The sequence below is a fragment of the Biomphalaria glabrata genome, chromosome 8, assembly GCF_947242115.1.
Source record: "Biomphalaria glabrata chromosome 8, xgBioGlab47.1, whole genome shotgun sequence".
NCBI classification, from domain to species: Eukaryota; Metazoa; Mollusca; class Gastropoda; family Planorbidae; genus Biomphalaria; species Biomphalaria glabrata.
The window spans coordinates 12,751,651-12,773,202 of NC_074718.1; the positions used below are offsets into that span (position 1 = coordinate 12,751,651).

The 21,552-nt window shown below is 32.2% G+C and overlaps 1 protein-coding gene across 2 annotated transcripts in view; it reads left to right on the top strand.

The window, feature by feature from the left end:
* LOC106054639 (START domain-containing protein 10-like) overlaps positions 1–21,475 on the top strand; it is a 28,211-nt gene extending 6,736 nt beyond the window's left edge. For both annotated transcript variants that reach the window (XM_013210602.2, XM_013210604.2), the window contains exons 3-7: positions 1,789–1,933; positions 2,627–2,730; positions 6,227–6,344; positions 7,212–7,264; positions 9,636–21,475. In XM_013210602.2, coding sequence (XP_013066056.1) covers positions 1,789–1,933; positions 2,627–2,730; positions 6,227–6,344; positions 7,212–7,264; positions 9,636–9,854 — 639 coding nt within the window. In that variant the 3' untranslated portion in view covers positions 9,855–21,475. The remainder of the gene's footprint in view (positions 1–1,788; positions 1,934–2,626; positions 2,731–6,226; positions 6,345–7,211; positions 7,265–9,635) is intronic.
* The last annotated feature ends 77 nt before the right edge of the window (positions 21,476–21,552 follow it).

Below are 21,552 nucleotides of genomic sequence, written 5' to 3' on the forward strand. Positions count from 1 at the left end.
CTGTTGCATTGACCTATCCCAAATTTGCCTAAGACTCCTTTCCAGATGTGATGGTCAGAGCCGACTCTTGCGTTGAAGTCACCGAGAATGAGTAGCTTTTCTGTTTTTGGAATATCAAGTAAGGTGGAGTTTAGTTCTTCGTAAAACTTTGCTATGGCATCATCTGGGTTGGTCATGGTGGGTGTGTAACAGCTAACAATGGCACAGCTGCCTTTGGTTTGTAAAAAACTTGTACAACTTGCAGGTTATATGCACAAAAATATGGTGGAAATGTGTGGCATCAATGGTTCTCTATGTTTTTATAAGTGCACAGAGAATACAAAAATTAGAACTGCTTTAGCTGTGCGCAACACTAATTAGTTGTTTTTTGTTAAAGTGTTTGTAATAAAGCTACGCTCTCTGCTCACTAAGAGATTTACTCTTATATGCCACATTTCTCTTGGCATAGTTAAATGTACAAACTTTTGGTTTAAACAAACTGTGAAGAACATAGAATGTACTCTATTGAAGTTTTGTTACTTTAAGAAGTCCTGTTAAATGAGGAGCCATCAAATTTTGCCACATTGTTTCGCAAGCCGAATTTCAGTCCAATGGAATTGAAGTTTCTAGGGGCTGGGTAGCCTGATATGGCAAGCAGGATATAGGTTGGTCAAAATAGTTCCCCAATATTGACTCTATATGACTTAAAAGAAATTCCATTCTCTAATAGCACTAGGGCAGAAGGAGTATTTGTACAAATTGTCCTAGCACATGGAACAAGGATTGTGCCTTAATCTATGTGTTTTTCTGAGTATTTTGTTAGGTTTTGTTTTGAAGATTATTATGGTTCTCAAAATTGCTGTGTAAAGACATTTAAATTTTAATTTCAATAACATAGTTTTCCCACTGAGCATTATGCAAGACCACTAAAACAATATTTAAAAAAAACATATAATTCAATGTTAAATATATACAAATGAATAAAATAAAATTTCCATTTATTCAACAATCACAGTCAGGCATTGTGTTACTGGGCCAGTTTAGGGGATAATAATTGGTCCTAAAGTGACAGGCAGATTGGGATATGAAGTGTTTAGATCATCAATGCAATATTTACTTTTATTGATCTTGTACAAACAGCTGTAGAGCCAATTGATTTATTAATGATGATCAGGTTGTCAAGACTTAGACAATTTATCATATCATATCATAAACAAAGTCAAAATAATGTCAGTTAGCAATTTCTACATATTTAAACAAGTGCTTTAAAGGTGTCTAATTAATCAGGAACTATCATCTCCCACTTCTCTCAGCTTTAGTCCTCTCTGTCCACTGTCCCTATTTGTTGTATACTATTTCTACCCTTGCTCTTGTAAAGAAATATGAGCGGTGAAAGTTGAAGGAGGAAGTTGGTCAATATACAACCCCCCCCCTCTCTGTTAATGGGCATAGTCACTAATATTACGTATGACTTTTAGGTTTAAAAATACATGTTTGTCCAAGGTCTAATTAGAGAGGGGCAGTTGGAAGGGGTTAAGCAATGTTCTCAACCTGGAGATGTTGTACCTAACTATTTATGTAGGATTTTGTTCAGTCCTGCCGTAGTGGCTCTGTGTAGACTTGTTTCTGTGGTAACAAATGCCATTATAATTCCAGATGGTAATCAGATATGCTAGTTGACACCAAACTAGGAGCAATGTACTAAAGGGTCTAGTCTTTTTTTTTTTCAATATTGTATGGCAAAGGAAATGATAAAAAGTTCTGTCTGTCTGGCTTGTAATCTGAACATTAATGCCAGTTTTCTGATAGGTGCGGAGTGTCTTTGATATTGATGCTGCCACACTCTATGATGTTCTACATGACCCACATTACCGCAAGACCTGGGACCACTCCATGTTGGAGGGAGCAGAAATATGTGCAATTAATCCAAACAACGATATTGGTTACTATGCAAGTAAGAGAAACTTACTAATTACTTAAATAATACATTACCATACTTTAAAAAAGCCAATATCTTTTAACTTCACCTTCACCTAGCCCTTACTCATTTGTACCATTGAGGCACCACACAAGATCTGTTGACTGTCTTTCTCCATTCCTCTGTCTTTTGCCTTGGATAGATTCATTCAATGATGTGCCTGTTGTCTTCCCATTCCTTCTCTGTCTGCCACGTATCACAATAATTCAATACCAATTTACTCACTGGTAGGACTCAACAATATTCACCTAGTGTCATTATTGATTGAGTAAATAGGAACACAATTTTACATTACCAAGTTCAGTCAGAATTGGACTAGCTGATATTTTGAGAATGTGTGTACTATTTTTCAAAAATGTTTGACTTATTCTTGTTATTGAAACTGACAGGTGTCATTAATCCTTCATGCACTCAGAGACATGGACACAGAAATATCATTTATTTTTTTATTTCCCTTTTAAAGTACATCCAATATTATAAATGATAGATCTTGAGCTCTTTTAATCAAGATCTAGTATCATCTAGATCCCTATGCATAAATATAGCCTACTCTATAGTCTTTCTAAAGTCATATACTATATATACATATATCTATATAAAGTTATAGATGTAGTATTTAAATATAGAGATATTTATTTTCCTTATTTAAGCTTCTTTGTTTTTTCTCAGTTCGCTGTCCACCACCACTAAAAAACAGAGACTTTGTCACTCAGAGGTCATGGTTGGATTGCGGTTATGAAAAAATTATTATTAACCATTCTGTAAATCATGTTGTAAGTAGATTTATTTATTTATCCTTTTAATGTTTCCCACTTCTAGTTTAATCTTTGTTTAGGCACACTGAAGTTACATATCAGTCTTTTTTTTAATGGATGCCTTTGCTTTATTATGTTTGAACTTTTAGTGAAATGTATGTGGCAATTTAGGTTTGCTAATTGTCTGAAGCTGCTACATTTAAAAACATTTATATCTATTTTCTTTGCTTTATTTGATTTTCTGTTTAGAGTTTTGGGTTTTTACTAAAATTAAAAAAAAATGTTCCTATTATGTCATTCAAAACTTTAAATTTGTTTTAAAATATTGCACATTAAGTACAAAGAAATTCATCATCAAAAATTATGCCACAAATATTAACGAAATGAAGTCTACATAAATATTTCTTTTAAATTAAATTTAATCTTTAGAATTAGTTATCTATTCTTGCCTTGTATTAGTTATATTTTTGTTTTAGAAGTACTTTAGATCCTAATAATAAATGCAATAGAACTTACAAATTGAGGTCACTAGGTACCATTTGTTTTACTTTTTGGCATTTTGATGAAGAGAATTGACTGCATTGTCAAGTGCCGTGTACACAGGCTACTAGAATGTGTAACGAAGTGATTTTCCTTGGTTTAGTTTAGGTTTAATTACCACAGTGGTATTTAGGACAGACATAAACTTGTTTTTTTTTTCAAATCTGATATATAAAGCACAAAGTAAGGCGTATGTATGTCCCGCATAGAAATTAAAACCATTTGACCAATCTTGATGAAACTAGGTATATAAGTTCTTAGATCATTGTGAAGATGTAGCGTATGTTTAATGCCCCAACCACAACCCACAGGCCACGGTCATATCCAGAAAGAAACCAATAAAACATTGTTCTGCGTTAAAAAAAAACCCAGGGATAATGTATGGATTTTAAATGTGGAAATGAAGTGTGAAGTTAGAAACAGCTGCTGATAGTGGTAGAGAAATGTTACAATAAAAGTAGATACAAATCCTTTCTTCTCTATCCATTGTTCCCTCTAATACATTACAAAGACTTGTAACTGTAAGTCACCATAGCAGGAACTATTTAATGAACTGCTAATTGAAAAGAACTCTGTTTACTACATACTTAATGATAAACTAGCTAATTATTTACTTGGATTTACTTGCTTTTTTTTTTTTTTTTTGTTGCTCTGTTGTTGTTTTTTGTTTTGTTATATATTAAAAGACATCTATGCTGTTTTAATAGTTAAAATCTATATCAACAAACTTCTTTGACCTAAATCTAGTAAACTCTCTTGTTGTAGGGCAACTTTACATATCCTAAGATCACTGCTATTATATAAGGAGTGTTCATGCAGGGTTTCATTAAAATTGGTCAAATGTTTTTGATTTCTGAAAAGGACATACACCTTACATTCTACTTTGTATATTAGATTTGTGTTTATAATTGTTATTTCAAATAGAAACTTGCCAAATCGGATACTATGGAATTTTTTTTTAAATGTTGCCGGTCCAGCTCTTTTAAAAAAAAAATATAAAGCATCTCTGGGCCAGATAGAACATAAGCTGGTTAAAGTATGCTGAGCACAACTAATTCATATTATTCATATAGTTATTAGATCCTATCTCTCCCTACAATTTGCTTAATGTAAGAGAATGATGAAAATGAAGCTAAACTAACTTTTTGTTGCAACTGAAACTCAACAAAATATATCATTAGAATCTTTGCTTGTCATTGCCTGTCCATTGCTATATTCTCTTAAATACATCTTTTGAAATAGACTTTATTAGTTGGCTAGAACACATTACAAATGAGTACAATTCCTGTTACTGAAGTAGATAAGACAGGTGATTGATCTCCAGCCAGTTTAGGGTCATCTATCAAGTCTTTCTCTTTTGTAAAGTGTGTCACACAGACAACACGCAGACACAAAAGATGCAAAAAAAAAACAAATGGAGAGTCTTTTTATTTTGGGTTGATGTAAGGAAAGGGAGCTAATGGGATGTTCTCCTCATTTTACAGTCCACAATGTTTCTCTCTTTATTCTCTTGCAATAATTTCAGATTTCATCACCTCTTTCAGCTTTGCTGTAATTTATCTAGTTTTTGACACTTGTTTGAAATAGTTCATAATGGTATATCATGGTATATGTTTAAAAAAAAAAAGATGCATTGCTAAGATAATTGAGAAGGAATATTTCATTTTACAAATTATTCTGGCCAGAAGAGACCATTGTCTATTTGTATTTAACTCTTTCTCTCCTAATTAACGATATCATCGTTGATTTACCCCCATTAAATTTAATTAATTTTTTATTTTATAAACTGTAATTTATATTATATAAAAAGAGCATGCATCCTATAATTCAACACCAAAAGTAATATTTTCTGATTAAACACAAAGATGTTATTGAAGTTTAATCATAAAAGAGTAGAATGTACAAATGAGGAAAAAAAAGAACAATTCTGTGAGAACATGGAAAATAATTACTGAGATAAAGAGTTTAAAAAAAAAATCTGTTACTTGATAACTCAGCAGTTCACATAACTCTGTGCCACTTTCAGATAGGGGGAAATAATTTGCACTTAATTTTTTTTAATAGACAGCTATATTACTTTAGAAGTTGTTTTTATGTGGTCTCTCTTGTCAAATAAAGTACTGTGCACTCTGTACTGTTTTTTGTCAGGCTTCACCGCACATGCTGGCTAGTCAAGTGGGCTCTTAAGAGTAGCGTGTGTGTTTGAATGACCAGTTTAATAGGTTGAATTGTGCATGCGTAAATGACCAGATTTTTCCCGAAGACCTTAAATAAATAATTATGGTGGAGACAGAAAAAGATATATTGAAGAAAAGGTTAAGATTTGTGTAATGATCCAGAAAAGTCTTTTAAGAGACTATATAAGGAAAGCAAATCTAGCTATTGGGGTCATTTTTCAGTAGTTCATGGTCAATATATTTACTTTGCTTTTTAACTTTAATGTTATTCCTTGGTCAAGTTTTTCTATTTGTTTATATGAATTTGTTCATCTCCCAATTACAGGTTTCTTTATTTAATTGACATTGAAGACATTAAGCTCAGACAAAGTATATTCTACTCTGTGTTTCTTCAGTGTGCTTAAATATAAGGAACCTCTGAACTCGCATAATTCAGCATATGTCACATTCATTATCTGAGAGACATTTCTGTCCAAAACAGTATTTATCAATTTTCCTGATGTAAAAGCTCTATGCCTTCTATACAGTCACCTTTGCAGCAGTTAATCTGTATTTTTGAGCCTAATAAATTACTTAGGTATTTGGATTTTTTTTTTCATTGCTGAATTCTCAAGAATACCCTACATGCAAGTGCAGTACTGTAGTCTTCTTTCTTTTATCGCCAATCCAAAATATATTTTTTTTTTGTGTGTTTTTAGAACTAGTTTTTGGACTACGATAATATCTATGTCTAATAAAAGCCAAAATAAATGCTTTCTTCTTCTTATTATTTTTTTTTTATTTTTTTTTTTTCAAAGGCAAGGTCACTGAAGAAAGGCTTCATAAGGGGCACTTCTTTTTTAACCGGTTACTACATAGTCAAGCTAGAAGCAGATAAGACACAGTTGACCTACGTCTCTCAGTCTGATCCTAAAGGTTGGATAGATTCTCCTTTACTTGGAAATTAATCATAACCTGTTCATGTATTCAGAGCCATTGCAAGACTTTAAATGCAAGACAAAGAATGTGTGATTTGAAAACATATAACTTTATTATTTTCTTTCAGCTGTCAGGGGAGAAGCCCAAACTTAAACTTCTTATTTCTATAATAAATGTGCAATCTTTGATAGGTGTTCTTAGTGCTCCATACAATCTTTTATTTTCACAGTAATAAGGACCTTAAAAAAAAATTATCTAAAATGCAAACAAAAAAATTTTAACTTTCCTCCTTAAGTCTAATTGGTTAGGCTTAGATTTCAGAATAGAGACAATATCAAATGACAATATCTTTCTTAACTAAACCATGAAGTCGTGCCTCTTTATTTGTATTTGTGTTCCACTCTAGTTGCAAGTAATTTGATGGATCTGATCCACATTAAGAAAAAGCAGCTTTCAAAGTTCTTAACAATCTCCATTCTTGCTGTGCATTTTAGTTTATAAAATACTAGAATAAATAATTGTGTAACTACACTAGTTTCTAATGTAATGATTGAGGAAGTATTGGTCACAGTTGAAACTATGTCTTGTAGGCACTACCACTGGCACAATAAAATACACTAACAAGCTTTGTATTAAGCAGATTGTGAACTATTTTTGTTGAGCTCTAAATGGGGCTATTAACAATTTTGTAATCAGTGATAAACATTGAAAAAGATAATTAAAGTATGCTGCATGTGCACTTTAGATAATGTTTTATCTCATTCAGATTGTTCTCTATCTCTTCTTGCTGACATCATTGATAATATTGTTTTTTAAAATCTCATATCTAGACACAAAATTATATATTTTTTAAAAAATTCCTAGGTAATCTCCCTGCTTGGGCTATAAATAAACTGACCAGAATCTTTGCACCCAAGGTGGGTCAACTTTTTCTATTTATATATAAATAGGGTTCTACTTGAAAACATTGATTTTGTGTATTACTGAAAACGTTTGTCATTTATCATACCTTAGTCTTATATTGTATTTTCTTATCCCTTTAAAACACACGTTTTCTGGTAAGCCTTGCCTTTGCTTCCTGTAGACCACACCATCTCCTTAGTGGTCCACACAATCTCCTTAGTGGTCCATACCATCTAAGCAATTGTTTCACACTGTCTCCTCAGTGGCCCACATCATCTCCTTAGTGGTCCACACCATCTCCTTAGTGATCCACACCATCTAAACAATTGTTTCACACCGTCTCCTCAGTGGCCCACACCATCTCCTTAGTGGTCCACACCATCTCCTCAGTGGCCAACACCATCTTCTTAATGGTCCACACCATCTAAACAATTGTTTCACACCATCTCCTCAGTGGCCCACACCATCTCCTCAGTGGCCCACACCATCTCCTTAGTGGTCCACACCATCTCCTTAGTGATCCACATTATCTCCTTAATGGTCCACACCATCTAAACAATTGTTTCACACCGTCTCCTCATTGGCCCACACCTTCTCCTTAGTGGTCCACACCGTCTCCTCAGTGGCCCACACCATCTCCTTAGTGGTCCACACCATCTCCTTAGTGATCCACACCATCTCCTTAATGGTCCACACCATCTAAACAATTGTTTCACTCCATCTCCTCAGTGGCCCACACCATCTCCTCAGTGGTCCACACCATCTCCTCAGTGGTCCACACCATCTCCTCAGTGTAAACAAAATATCTAGTTCAAAAAGCTTTAAATTCACATTTTTGTTTTAAATTCATTAAAATAAAAAATGGTGAAGGTAAATAATTGATACTCATGATGATGATGATTTCAGTTACATTCAAGATCAACTTGAAAATAAGTTGCCCAAAGGCTATTTTATTTTGTGTTCCTTTTTTTTTATGCGCATTATCTCTAGCAAAGGAATAAATGATACTTTTAATTCTGTTCTACTGATCTGTTGTTTAACTACGACTTAAGCATTTAAATGGAGACACAACAATTTATTCACTGACATTTTGTTCACCGACAAATCTTTCATGAATTTTTGTTCACCCGACAATTTGTTCACCCAACAATTCGCTCACCGACAACTTGTTCACCGACATTTGGTTCACAGACAATTTGTTCACCGACATTTGGTTCACAGACAATTTGTTCACTGGTTAGTAACATAGTGTTAATATTATATATTCTCATTGCATGTTTAATTTGTTTACATTTAAACTTTTGTAGCTATTATTTCCAGAAAACAAATAATTTTATCCAAGTTTCTTTGTTAATTTTTAAAAAATTCTCTTTTCATTGTTTACTTTGTAGTGAAAAGTTCCATGTTAAGAAAGGTGGAAAAGATGTAACAAAAAAAATGTATTAAAAATAAACAAATATAAATAAAAAATATTTTTAAAAAATACTCAAAGCTAACAATACAAAACAACTTTCTCCAATGTTTGGCAAACACGTTAGATAGATGAACGTAAAAGAAAATGACTTGTTAATGAACCATTTCTCCTTTTATAAGTTATGTAGTCAAGTAAAGTTGTAGTCCTTCTAGAGCTGCCATTCTGTCTATCACTCAACTAGGTGTTAACTAGAGTATCCAACTGAATTAGTAGATAAAAAAAAGGAGGGTTATAGGTAGAGGAAGGCCCTAAAGAGTGTTGACCATAATGGAATAGGTATGTGAATTAAACATTTGGACCACTATTAAGAAGATAAGCAAATGTGAGTGGGGCGAACAAGACTACATGACGAACATGAGTGTAAAAGAAGGCTTATAAGATGAAAGTAAAACTGTTGCCTAGAGTGAAGTGACGGCCCATTTACATTTGTCAGCTAGCTTGTTGTAAGATCGCATTCTTTTTCAAGTATAATTTGTATCACATACTGTCCTTATTAACAAAGAATTAACACACACAAAATTAAACAAAGAAACTCAGATTAGGCCTGATCTCTGGCAATCAAATTTTTTTTTTTGAAATAATGCTACAAAAGTTTTAATGTAAACAAATTAAACACGCGACGTCAATACATTATATTAATAATATTTTACTATCCAGTTAACGATTTGTCTGTGAACAATTTGTCATGAATCAACTGTCAGTGAGCGATATGTCGGTTGAACGAAAAGTCATGAACCAAATGTCAGTGAACCAATTGTCGTGGAACCCATTTAAATAGCTCAAATTGAATAAATGTACAAGTTAGTTTTTGGCAAAGGAAATGTTAGACAAGTTTCTGTTTGCTTTTAATAAATAACCACCAATGTGAGTTCCACTTGGATTCTGACCTATTTTACTCATACATTGGACAGGTTATACACAGAATCTACAAAGCAGCCAAGAACTATAACTCTTGGAAGAGCAAGAACAATCCAGACTTAAAGCCTTGGCTCAACCCAGAACAAATGATGACTACCCTGCCCAGGTATAACCCTGCAGACATTGTGTCCGATGACAAGATGACGGGGTCAAGAGAGTCCCTGGATGAGGAGGGTCTGAATGAGGCAGACTTCCAGGACATGGACTATTGAAAGTTATGTCTATTTGTTGCCATGGTAACGACTGGTCTCTTAGTTGTAGGTAGTTTGGGTTCATATTAGAGGATTAGAAGGCAATGTTTTAAATTATGAGTATTTTTAACAAAATGATTTTCATACTTGTGTATTATAAACATTCACTGAGCGTGATAGGCTTTTGAATGAGAAAATACTGTTGATACACAAATGCAATGTTGATAGATGAGAAATATAAACTCATCTTTACAATACATAATTTTTGTCCAAAAGTGTGTCTACATGAGTTCATAACTGTGAGTCAATTCATAGATGCATCTGTGTACGGGCAAATGATATAAAATGAAATCTGGGCCAAGTCCACTGCTTGACATTATTATTTATTATTTTAAAATGGTTGTGTGACTTTTAAAATGGACCTGTAAAATACAACAAAAGTGTGTGAGTTTAAGATGTTGTTGATGTTCTCTCAAAGACTGGATGAGATCTTGTGCCAGAGCCAATTTTTTTTTGTTTCATTTCTTATTATGTAATGGAGTGATTTTAGAGTCCAAGAGTTAAACATTTGGGGAAACTATTTTACGTCATACAGAGTCTAAATTGGGGAACTATTTTATCACATATAGAGTCAATATTGGGGAACTATTGGAAAATAATATAGAGTCAATATTGGGAAACTTTTTAATGTCATAGAGACCAAACTATGACCCGCTTGCCATATCTGGCTTGTTATTTAGTTCTACTCAGCCCCTAGTAACATCAGCTATATAATTTAGTTCCATTGGACTCTTATTCAGCTTCTGAAACAATGTGGAAAATTTAGATTGCTCCTAGCCAAAAAAGGTTGGCTACTACTGATTTTGATATCCTCAGGTTCTAGTCAATGAGAAGACATTATTTTGTTTTCTCTAAATTGATGGACTGGCATGGACAAGGCGATGTTAGGTGTCAACAACTTCCAATATACTGAACTGCAATTCACATAATCCTAGACAACTAGCTGGTTAAGTAAATCATGACTTTATTTACTTGCTGTTGAGGTTGTTCCTGGATTTATCCCTTTGCTCAAGTGTGAAACACAAATGAAAATTGCAGAGACTAGTCCTTGAGGTCATATAGTGAACAGATGCATCTATGTTTTATGGACTTTAAAGTTCTGAAATAGAATTTAAAAAAAAAATTTTTTTCACTTTATAATTTTGTTTTTTTTGGTTTGACTGACATGTTCATAAGACAGCACATGTTTTAGTTTGTTTTTAACTTTATACTTTAGTTTTAAGCAGACATCTGAACAAAAATGGCATAAAAACTATTTTGGCTCAGTTTTTTTTTTTTTTTTTTTTTTTTTGAATGTTTAGTGCATTCATTTGAGCTGTTTACTTGTTGGTTCATCTGAATCTAAATTGCTGTTTCATAATAGGTTCTGCTTTTTTACATTAGTAATATGCTGCTCACATTAGCTGTCTTCAGTTTCTCACAGTGATACTATATCAGTAACAAGCATAATTGTTTCTGTTTACAAAATTGTTTAGACGGTGATTCATTTTGTTGGTCATTTTCAGACACTTGTTTGGCATAATAAAAGTGTGGAACTTACTAATTCTTTTATTATTTTATAGCTTTGATATTCCATATTCCAAGCATATAAAACTATTTGTAGTTTTAAGAGTGAACTTTTTTTTCTTCTATGCTCAGAACTCAATGCCCTCTTTGATTGCAAATGTATAAGTTTTATCAGTCAACAATTTATTTTCCATTTTCATTGGACTATATTTTTGTCTACTAACACTTGATTTTTTTCTTATAATATTGGACATTATTAAGTTATACATTTTTAATATCATTTCTTTATTTCTTTTCTCATAATTATATCTTTTTTTTTGAAAAGGTGATAACCTTTATCATTACATTGTGTGCATGCATTGAAAATATTGAATTGAATAAGATAGTTCAGTGTAATGATTTGATTTGAGAGCATTTTTCAAGACTCTGTTTTATTACAAGATTTATAAAAGTTTTATTTCTAGGTGTGTCTTATTTCAATGACATATCATCCACTTGCTCAGAAGTTCACTAAAATACCAAAGTCCCTATTTTTGTGTGTACATATAAGATAGAAATATATATATATATATTTTATTTTAAAGAAAAGCATCACATGTGGATCAATTTAAAGTTAGTCTTAACCTCAGTGTAGCATGTGTGTGCAGGGGGAACAGCTGGGGATAATCTTGTAATGCATTCAGTATTTATTATCTGTGCGGTAGAGATGCTAGCTTGTAATTTTTTGTAGTCAAATATTTATATGCAGAAGTGACTTCTAGTTCATATTAGAAGTACTCTGGTTACTAGATATATACTTCTTGCTTTTGGGTTAGGGTTATGTGGTTAATTTTAGCTTGATCAAACTCATTAGTCTATCTCTACTGGAAATATAAAAGTGATTTTTTTATAAATGTGTAGTCAGTTTTTAAAAAGGAACAAGAAAAACAAAAAAAAACTTTAAAAAAAAACCCACACAAAGCTTATACAAAGTGTTATTGTATCAATTAGTTTGGATCTGTCTTGTAATTAAATTTATAATAGATCTAGACTAACAATAATAAATCTGTGGGATTACAAAAATTTTTACCAATGGTTTTGTTAAGTGCAATTTCATGCTTTTAGCTTTCCCAATGTGCTATGATCCTATCATTTGTCTGGACCAGCTGGGAATATGGGAGGGGGGGGGGAGAAAGGAAGATCTGGGTGGATTTTACTTTTTAAAAGCAATTATTTCAAACTCTTGGCTCCAGCCGACATACTATCCCCTTTACTAGTGAGGTACTTATGAAAATAGAATATTGTATTTCAGATTTATTTTAAGCATTGGCCTATACAAGGGACTAATTCAGCTTATACCACCACTTCAGTCAAGTACCTTTTCTTTCCCTTGTTTGAGATACCTAACAAAATAATTAATTACCAATAGTTAATTAGCTAATTGTTTAAATTGTTTTATAATTGATTCTTGTATTGTCAGGTAAAAGAAATAATTGCATGAATTTCAGCTCGATCCTAGATTGGGTGTGGGAGAAATAACGTGTACAAACTTTTTACCATACAGACAGGCATAGTGAGTTGATATAAGCTTTGTAAAAATATGTAATGATAACTCTCACTATTGACTGCCCAAGATAAGGGGAGACTATAAATGCTTTTAACAGCTATGCCATTTAATTTGACTATTAGTGTTATGAACACATTTTATGTAGATAAGTTGAAGGACAGTGATTCTAAGACCTAGAAGTTCAGTGTTGAGTTCTCTTTCTCTAGTGATGCCTCGGCTCTATCTCTAGCTTCTCTCTTGACCTACATTTAGCTCCCTAGAGCATCTAATATTTCTTTGCTTTTCAAGTTGGTTGAATGTCTGGGTATGGTCACCAAAAGATTTCCTAGCCATTTATTTTGTATCACACTTTGGATCTTTCTAAAATAAAAGGAAAAAAAAAGTGCATTCCCATGGGGCTTAGATCTATAAGTGTTGGCTGGTGTAGGGCAAACTATCAATTATAAAGAAACTAAAAAAAAGTTAGAGCTAAGAACATTTGTTTTTTTCAAGATCAACATGGAAACAAAATGAAATCAAACAAAAACATGGCCTGTGTATTGTAAGCTTATTGATAGTGTCGAGTGTTCTAGCTTCTTGTAATATTTTCCACCTTTTGTTTTTGTGACCTTGCCCAGAAGACAAGAAAAGGTTACTCTCTGTAAATGAAAGTTTAACTTTATGTAATACAGGATTGACCTGTAACTGCCCATGACTTAATAAGCATTCAGATCTGCTTACCCCATGTCAGTGACATAAATGAGAGACATTGCTTTTTTAAACAGAGCTTGGCATTTATTAAGAATGTGACATTTTGCAAATATTGCATTTTTCTTTATGGCTTGATCCACCTGCATTTTCCATCCATAATTTTATGTCACCATTTATTAAAATACTCCAACTTTATTTAATGTGTTTAAAAAAAATACCATACATCTATTTTTAGATTATTATAATTCAAGTTTTATTATCTAACTGTTTGTATATTGCAATAAATTACTACATGTATGAATCAATGTTTTTATAAGCATCTACATTCATGATTGTGTTTATGAATAATGCAATCATAATTCAAGTTTTTTAGAAAACTTTTTTAAAATATGTTTTTCCAGATTTTTTCTTACTGACAGCTATCGTTGGAATATCATTGATTTTAATAACAGTTCAGGTCTTAACAAAATTATCTTGAAAAAAAAAGATCAAAGTTAAATTGTATTTGATCAGCACAGTTCTAATCATTTGAATAATAATTATTATAGTAATGATTGTAAAAAAGTGACAATAGGCCAAACTGATCTCAGTGGTGAGACATTTGTTCAGTGGAATACCAAAGTATTTAAATCTGTTGATTGACCTTTCTTCTATGGGCTTCTCTATAACCAAATGTTCATTTTAACTTTAATGAATTTTAATGCTTACTATTGATGGTTGCTTTCAATGTTTTCATAATTAAGATATTCAGCTTTATCATACTAATATCTTTTCTTTGTGTGTTTTTTTGTTTTTTAACAGTGTCAGTTTAGCATATAGAAACTTTGTATTTGGGATTTGTTTTTAATTGTAATTAGTTTTCTCTAATGTGTAAACTGGCTGTCATCCTTAACTGTACACTATACATTGGATGAGCTGTTGCTATTGGCTTAGGAATGCTAGTTTATCATACGCAGGTTCAAACCTCTCACTTTTTTTTTATATCCCACCATGCACCTGTATTATTATTCTTTCCTTAATTGTTTGTTTAACGTGTTTCGGATGTTCCTTCAGAGTTGAAGATAATCTACTTCTTAGTCCAAACCTCCTGCAAGGCAACAGGGGATGGCAGCGGGCAGGGTATCAACCCAGGACCATTGAGATGACTGAACGACTGTCCAGGGAGCATACCAAGTAGCCATCCTTAAGAAATGCTTGATACTGATTAATAAATTATAACTTATAGCATGCTCAGAGTGCTTTGGTCCAATCTCAGTTGTGAACCAGTGGGAGGGAGGGGGTATCTAGGAGAAGGTTTTTCCGTGCTGCCTTCAGACGCTCAGTAAACACAACTCTGCCCGAGTCGGGTGTCGAACCTCGAGCCCCCTTCATAGGTAGCCAAGCCAAGTTCAAGCGCACTTAGCCTCTCGACCCCATTTCTTAAAATTATTATTTATTGAGTTTGTAATGTTTGTACCTAGAAAAATTAAAACCACAAAGTTTTTGTTTCATGCACTTGTGCTTTTTCTTTGTCATGAGAGGGTTAAAAGGTTAATCTAAAAACTGTTTAGGATTTATAAATTTTTCTTTGTGTGTGAGAAGGTTAAAAGGTTAATTGAAAACTTTTTGGGGTTTATTTTTCTTTTGTGCATGAGAGGGTTAAAAGGTTAATCTTAAAACTGTTTGGATTTACTTTTGCTTCCTACAAATTCTAAACTGATAATATAAAATATTCAAGTTATTTGTTTTTACTTTGCATTGATACAAGTCTAAAAACCTCTAACACCCTTCTTACAGAACTTCTGACGTCCTGTAAATAATAAGGAAATTACTCAATAAAAAAACACAACACTTTTTTTCTACTATTGAGGAAAAAAAATTAATTCTATATTTTAAAAGTATTCCATTTTAGAATTTATTTAACTATTAAGTTTTTATTTTTTTGTATTCCTGTATAAATCATGCAAAGTAAAGAGTTGGAGTGATGGTCAAGTTATAGAACAGTGATGCTCAAAATACGCCCCATGGACCAGATCCAGCCTGCGTGTGGCTGTTAAAAAAAAACACAACATGTAAACAGCGTTATGAAATAAATGTGGCGGCATTGGTGGGAATATTTACTTAAAGAGACAAGAAAATGAGTTGGTGGTAAAGCTAGATCTAGCTACAATGTTGCTCACATTTGAAGTAGAGAAATGAAGCCATTTTCCAATGTGTAAGAAAATATTCCACTAATTAACTTAAATACTAGACCCATGGGTTTCTCATAAAATTAGTTTCAGGTCAATTTTTTTTTTTTTAACTTTTTTGGTAATGTGGCCCGCGATGTAAAATAAAAGGGCCCGCAGGTCGAATTAGGTTGGGCATCATTGTTATAGAAGAACTTATTTTAAAAAAATGGCATATTGTTTTATCCTTGTAGCCTTCATTTTAACTTTTTTTCTAACCCCAATATTTATTCTTCTCTGCCACCAATTTGATTGGCCTTTTCAGTAGTGATTCTGGCCTACTTGGGATGTTGTTTTTATTTTGAATTGAAGATATTGCGTTGATGTTTTTACTCTTCTTCCCTTGTTTATTCTTTGGATTTTTTGTAAAGAACTGCTCAGTGATTGCCAATGTTGGCTCTAAAGTTTGTTTTGTTATTTAGATATTTTTTTTAGTATTTTATCATCTGGTCTCTATAATGTGATTATATATGTTTAGTTTTATTACATTATATCACAGCCCAGAAGGCTTTGGAGTTGATGACATGTGATTCAGTAATCTTAAGAGCTAACAATGTCAATTTTTTCTTTGCATGTTCAAATGTTAATGTTAGCACATTATTAACTCGACTTTTGTGTGTGTGTTTTTATGTTTAGATGTTTTTCTTTATGAATTCATTTTTCTTTTTATTCAGGTACATAGGTGGCTGAGTGCTAGAGCACGTACAATGATGAAATTATTGTAATTTTTTAAAATAATTTTCAATCTGAAGATTCTCTAAGACCTGTCAGGGTTAAATATGGTTGTGCTGGTACTCTATCAAATCATACACTTCACATTTTTGTTTCCTTTTTCCCTGTGATTCACTCACTGAAACATTCTTTTTAGTAGACACTTTATGTTCCATCAGAAGGACAGAACTGTATCTGATCAAGAATTTGCTCATTTCCAGTTTGGATTGATAATGTTTACCAGTACACAGCAAATACAGCAATATTTATTTTGACTGCTAGATTGAGCCTGGATACTAGCAATCATAAATTGCTTAAGCCCAAATCAAAATTTCAGTAACGAATCTTATTCAATTGCATACAGAAAGAAAAATTCACTTATATAAGGCAATATTCAAGGCTTTTTTTTTCTACCACTCTGCCACCAAATGTGCATAACATGGGACTCACTTTTTTAATATGATTTTAGTCTTGTAGTCATGTGACATTCATATGACAGTTACTGCAGACCAATGCACTTCAATGTATTTATTTGAATTTGTTAATATTTAGCTTTTTAATTATTTTTTTTTTTGGTTATTTAAGGGGTTTAGAATCCATGTGTGAAATTTTCTAGTAGTTATAGATTTATCTTTTATAGTGCTACCCAACTCATTAGAAATGTATTTATCTTGCAACATCTGTTAACAGAAGTAATTCAATTAGCAGTTAGTTGTCATGGCTTGATTTTTTTCTGAGTAATCATCTAGGTAATAGGCCTGTGGACTTCTTATGTCAATTAGAGATTTCTTCCAGTCTGATGTTTATTTGGCTGGAGATGTTTGAACTAATTTAACTTTTCATTATTTCAGTATTACTTGGATAGTTGACATCCACATCTCACTCTGACTTTGAATAAATATTTTAAAATACTGGATTAATTGTTTTTTTAGTGAGAATGTTTCAAATACTAAATAACTAAATAATACTAAAAAATATTTTTTTGATAATTAGAGAAGTCGACAAAAAGAATGTGTATTTCTGCACTGCAAAATGTAATGAGTTAGAGCATAGTTCATTATTATTTTAAAAGATTTAAACGAATTAAAATCAATGTAAAATATAGTAAAAAATGTTGTTTCTCAGAGAAATTTGGATGTAATTTTAAGAACTTCATTTTGAAAATTGTGATTCATGTGTTAAAATAGGTAAGTATTTCATAACTTAGTTGAAAACATACAACTTATCTTGTTATAATAATTGTCTTACATACCATCTTATGGACCATTGTCACAAGGGATTGTAAACTTTGATTGTTTTCACAACAAATTTTGGTATGCCATTTCTGACTAAATGCTTTTGATTCTGAGCATTTTTTATCATGGGCAGTGAGCCTTGTGGTTTGTGACAATATCTTGTGATCTGCAGTCAATTTTCTTCTTTGCTTCTAGCAAAAAATATAAATCATATCACCAGATAGAAGCCCAATAGCAACTTTACTATATGGTTAGTGACAGGAATACTATTCTTTTTATTATAAACTTGGGAAAAAAAACTTGAGTAATTCTTTTTTTTTTCTCCATTCTACAATGTTTGTTCATTGTCACAAATAAAAAAAAGTATCTTTACTTCTCTTTGTGGAAACAGCTTGTCACCCAATTCGCCAAACGGTGTGGAAGAACCTAAGTCTAAGTAAGTTTTTACTTCTGCTCATTCAAAAGTTTTGTGTCTGTATGACCTTTGAGATTTGTTAGTCTTTGGGGCAGATCATCTGGGCTTGATCAATTTTAGATGGAAATACAGTGCTGGATCAACATGCATGTTCTTGTCTTAGTTTTGATCTTTTTCTGTTGCTATTTTTCAGCCACCCTGTGAAAGACATTAAAACCTTAACCATTCAAACAGTGTGTTGACAGCTTACAAAAATGTTTAGACTAATGGCAACTAAATGAATTCTTTAATTTTTTATTTCCGTAAATTTGTCATGCTTGTGAATACACTTTGATCAGTTTTATATACAAGTATTATATATATGTCTGTGACTGAGGGTTCCAATATTTGATGTCGTTATCTTCTTTTTTGTGATAGGTGATAACACGTAAATTGCACAATTTATCCCAAAGTCTCTTTTATCCCCTAGGATGTAATGTTATTCTAATCTTCAAAACTAAATTAGTGCCTTAAACTTTGTATAATACAAACATAGTGGGACTAGAGATGTCAAGAGAAATGTTTTGATTGATTTCAATGTTTTAGTTTGAGTATTTCTACTTGTTGCTTTTTTTAAAATTATTATTCAACTGAGATTATTGTTTTGTATCCATTTCACTGCGAAGATAATCTTTGTTCACTCTTTCTACTAAGTGCATTATGCAGAGAAAGATCATTCAGCTACTAATCTTACTGTCCTCTGATAGGCAGAAGTTACATAAATTACACTCAAATATTTTGTTGTTCAATTGACAAAATCAATACAGATTTTTTTTTTTTTTTAATTATTCATTTGTTGCTTAGTTGTTAAAACATTTCTTTTTCTTCTTTGTTGCATCAAGATTGGTGGGTTCAGATAACTAATCCTATTTCTAAGATGAACTGTGCATGAACTTTCCAATTAGGTAGTTCTCTGTGAAGTTTGTATCTAGAGAATAGTATCTTGATGTACTTTATTCACACAGCTATGAAGGCCATGGCAGAGTAAGGATTATGTGCCACTGCACACGGGCATGTTTTGCTGGTTCCATTTTTAACTTTTCAGAACATGTGTTGCCCCACTTTGCGATGCCCATTCTGAAGGGGATAAATTGAGCAGTGTCAGGATAGTTTATAATGAGCAATAATTTCTCTTTGGATTAGCAGTGAATAAGCAGTGAACCATCTTAAATGTTATTCTCTAAGAGTCTCCTCTGGTCTCCCAGTTAGAGTGGTATTACTGTGTTTGTTTCTAATCATTTAGTGAGCTATTCTTTATCTATTTGTGCTAAGATCTATTGTAGTGCAGTTTCTTTCAGAACGTAGATGTTCATGTGGTACCAGTCTTGTTTTTATTTTTCTCTGTTTCTTAAAACTCTCTTTAATAGTCCTCCTACAGTGAGGTAACATTGAAATCCAGTAACCTTGATGAGTTCCAATGTTAGGACTTATTTGTGAACACACTAAAATGTTGGTCTCTGTTCAACCTGAATGACTCATGCCCTAATACCTTGTTCAAATGTTGAGCTGTACAATACTGTAAGCTTCTGTCTGGCCAATCTATTAATCTGTCTTGACCTAAATTCACAGCTGTTCCGACTACATCAGCCTTTTATCTGCAGTAGAAAATCTATTTTGTTTTGATTCATGGGATGTTAATGTATTCATTTTGACTTCAGGAGCTCAGAAGAATTATTTTTACTAAACATGTATAACATAAAATAAAAACACAAAAAAAACTTGAATGATAGTCTAAGTCACATTGTTCCAATATAATCAGTTATTGTGAGAGAGGTTAGAGTGATCTATAGAAATGGAGAATTTTATCTAGTACATCTTAACATAATATTTTTAAATTCAACAACAAAATATAAAGATCTCAGTGAAGATTCTACTTCAATTGAGTTAGGTTTTCTACTTGCAATTGTCCATATGTTCCTATCAGAAATAGAAAATAATCTCTGATGTTTGAAATCCACTGTACTTTTCTAGATCGACTTCTAATTAAGTTTAAACATTCCTTAATTTAAAAAAGATTATCTTTTTTTACTAAGTGAAGCATTTGAGAAGCAGGTTTAAAGGTCCAGTGAATCGATAAAAAATTTAAGACCAAAAAAGACATTTCAATCCTACAAAATTTTAGTCTTTGAACTAGAATGTATGCCACATATAAACCAATAGATGTGCGCAGTAAAGGGCATACTTTAAGGGACGATGGGGAACAAAAAAAAAAAAACACCCCCCCCCCCTTTCCAATAATGCACATGTGAAAATTGATTCACGACTTTATTTTGCATTAATAACTGACTCTTCCAGTTCCATATTGGTATGAATGCTTCAATGTTTTTATCACAATGTTACTCAAATGAAAAAGTCAATAAAAATCCTGACCAACTTTACACCCAGACTTTCTTGTGGTGCACATGCAACTTCAAAGGTTTAGAAATGTAAGGAGTGTTCAATGATTCATCCCATGTGCATCCCATTTCTGCATGTGTTTCCTTATTGCTTCATTGTTGATTACTCTAGACACTTTGTGTAGGTTTGCTTAATAACTGACAATTATCCAGCATTATCACAATGTCACTTGCTCTAGTTGTTGTCATTTCATTCATAGGATTTGTTTCCCTTTTCTTCTTTTTGTCATATTATTCAACTTGGATGATTATTAGCTAGTGTTTAGTTAAACATATTTAGAATAGTTATTTGTATCTTTGGAGCTTTTTTTTTTCACAAGAAGAATATTTTTTTTTTTCTTAATTTATTTTTGTTATGACAGTTACCCTATAATTTGAAGAGTTATATAAGCAGGCCAGTAGTCTAAAACATGTACAAGAGCCAGAGTTCTGATCAATGTCAGTTCTTGAGCACTCTTATTGACATTGCAGGCAGTCCATTGAATTGATACTATAGTTTAACTGAAGTAACAAGTTCTCACTTGCTTGGCATGTTTTTTTTAATTAGATCCATTAAGCAGTAGGATGCTACAGCAGGAGTAAAGTCTGTTTTAGGATGTTTCATGATGTAATTCAAACTCAACTGAGTTTGTTTCTCATTATTATACAAAGGTTCTTCTCAATTACTCCGAGTGAATTAAGAGTTTATATTTTATTCCCCTAGTCAGCCTCGTTTCTTTTTGTATTCAATAATTGTAACATTTAGTCCACAATGCTTAAGAAACATAAAAAATGTTAATCAGCTTTTGATGTTCAATGATTCTTTATGAAACAAAAAATAAATAATAGTATATATGATTTGTGCTTAGACTTGTATTTTAGACATGTTGATATGTCTTTTGTGTGATCTCTTTCAAACTCATAAATCTTGTATT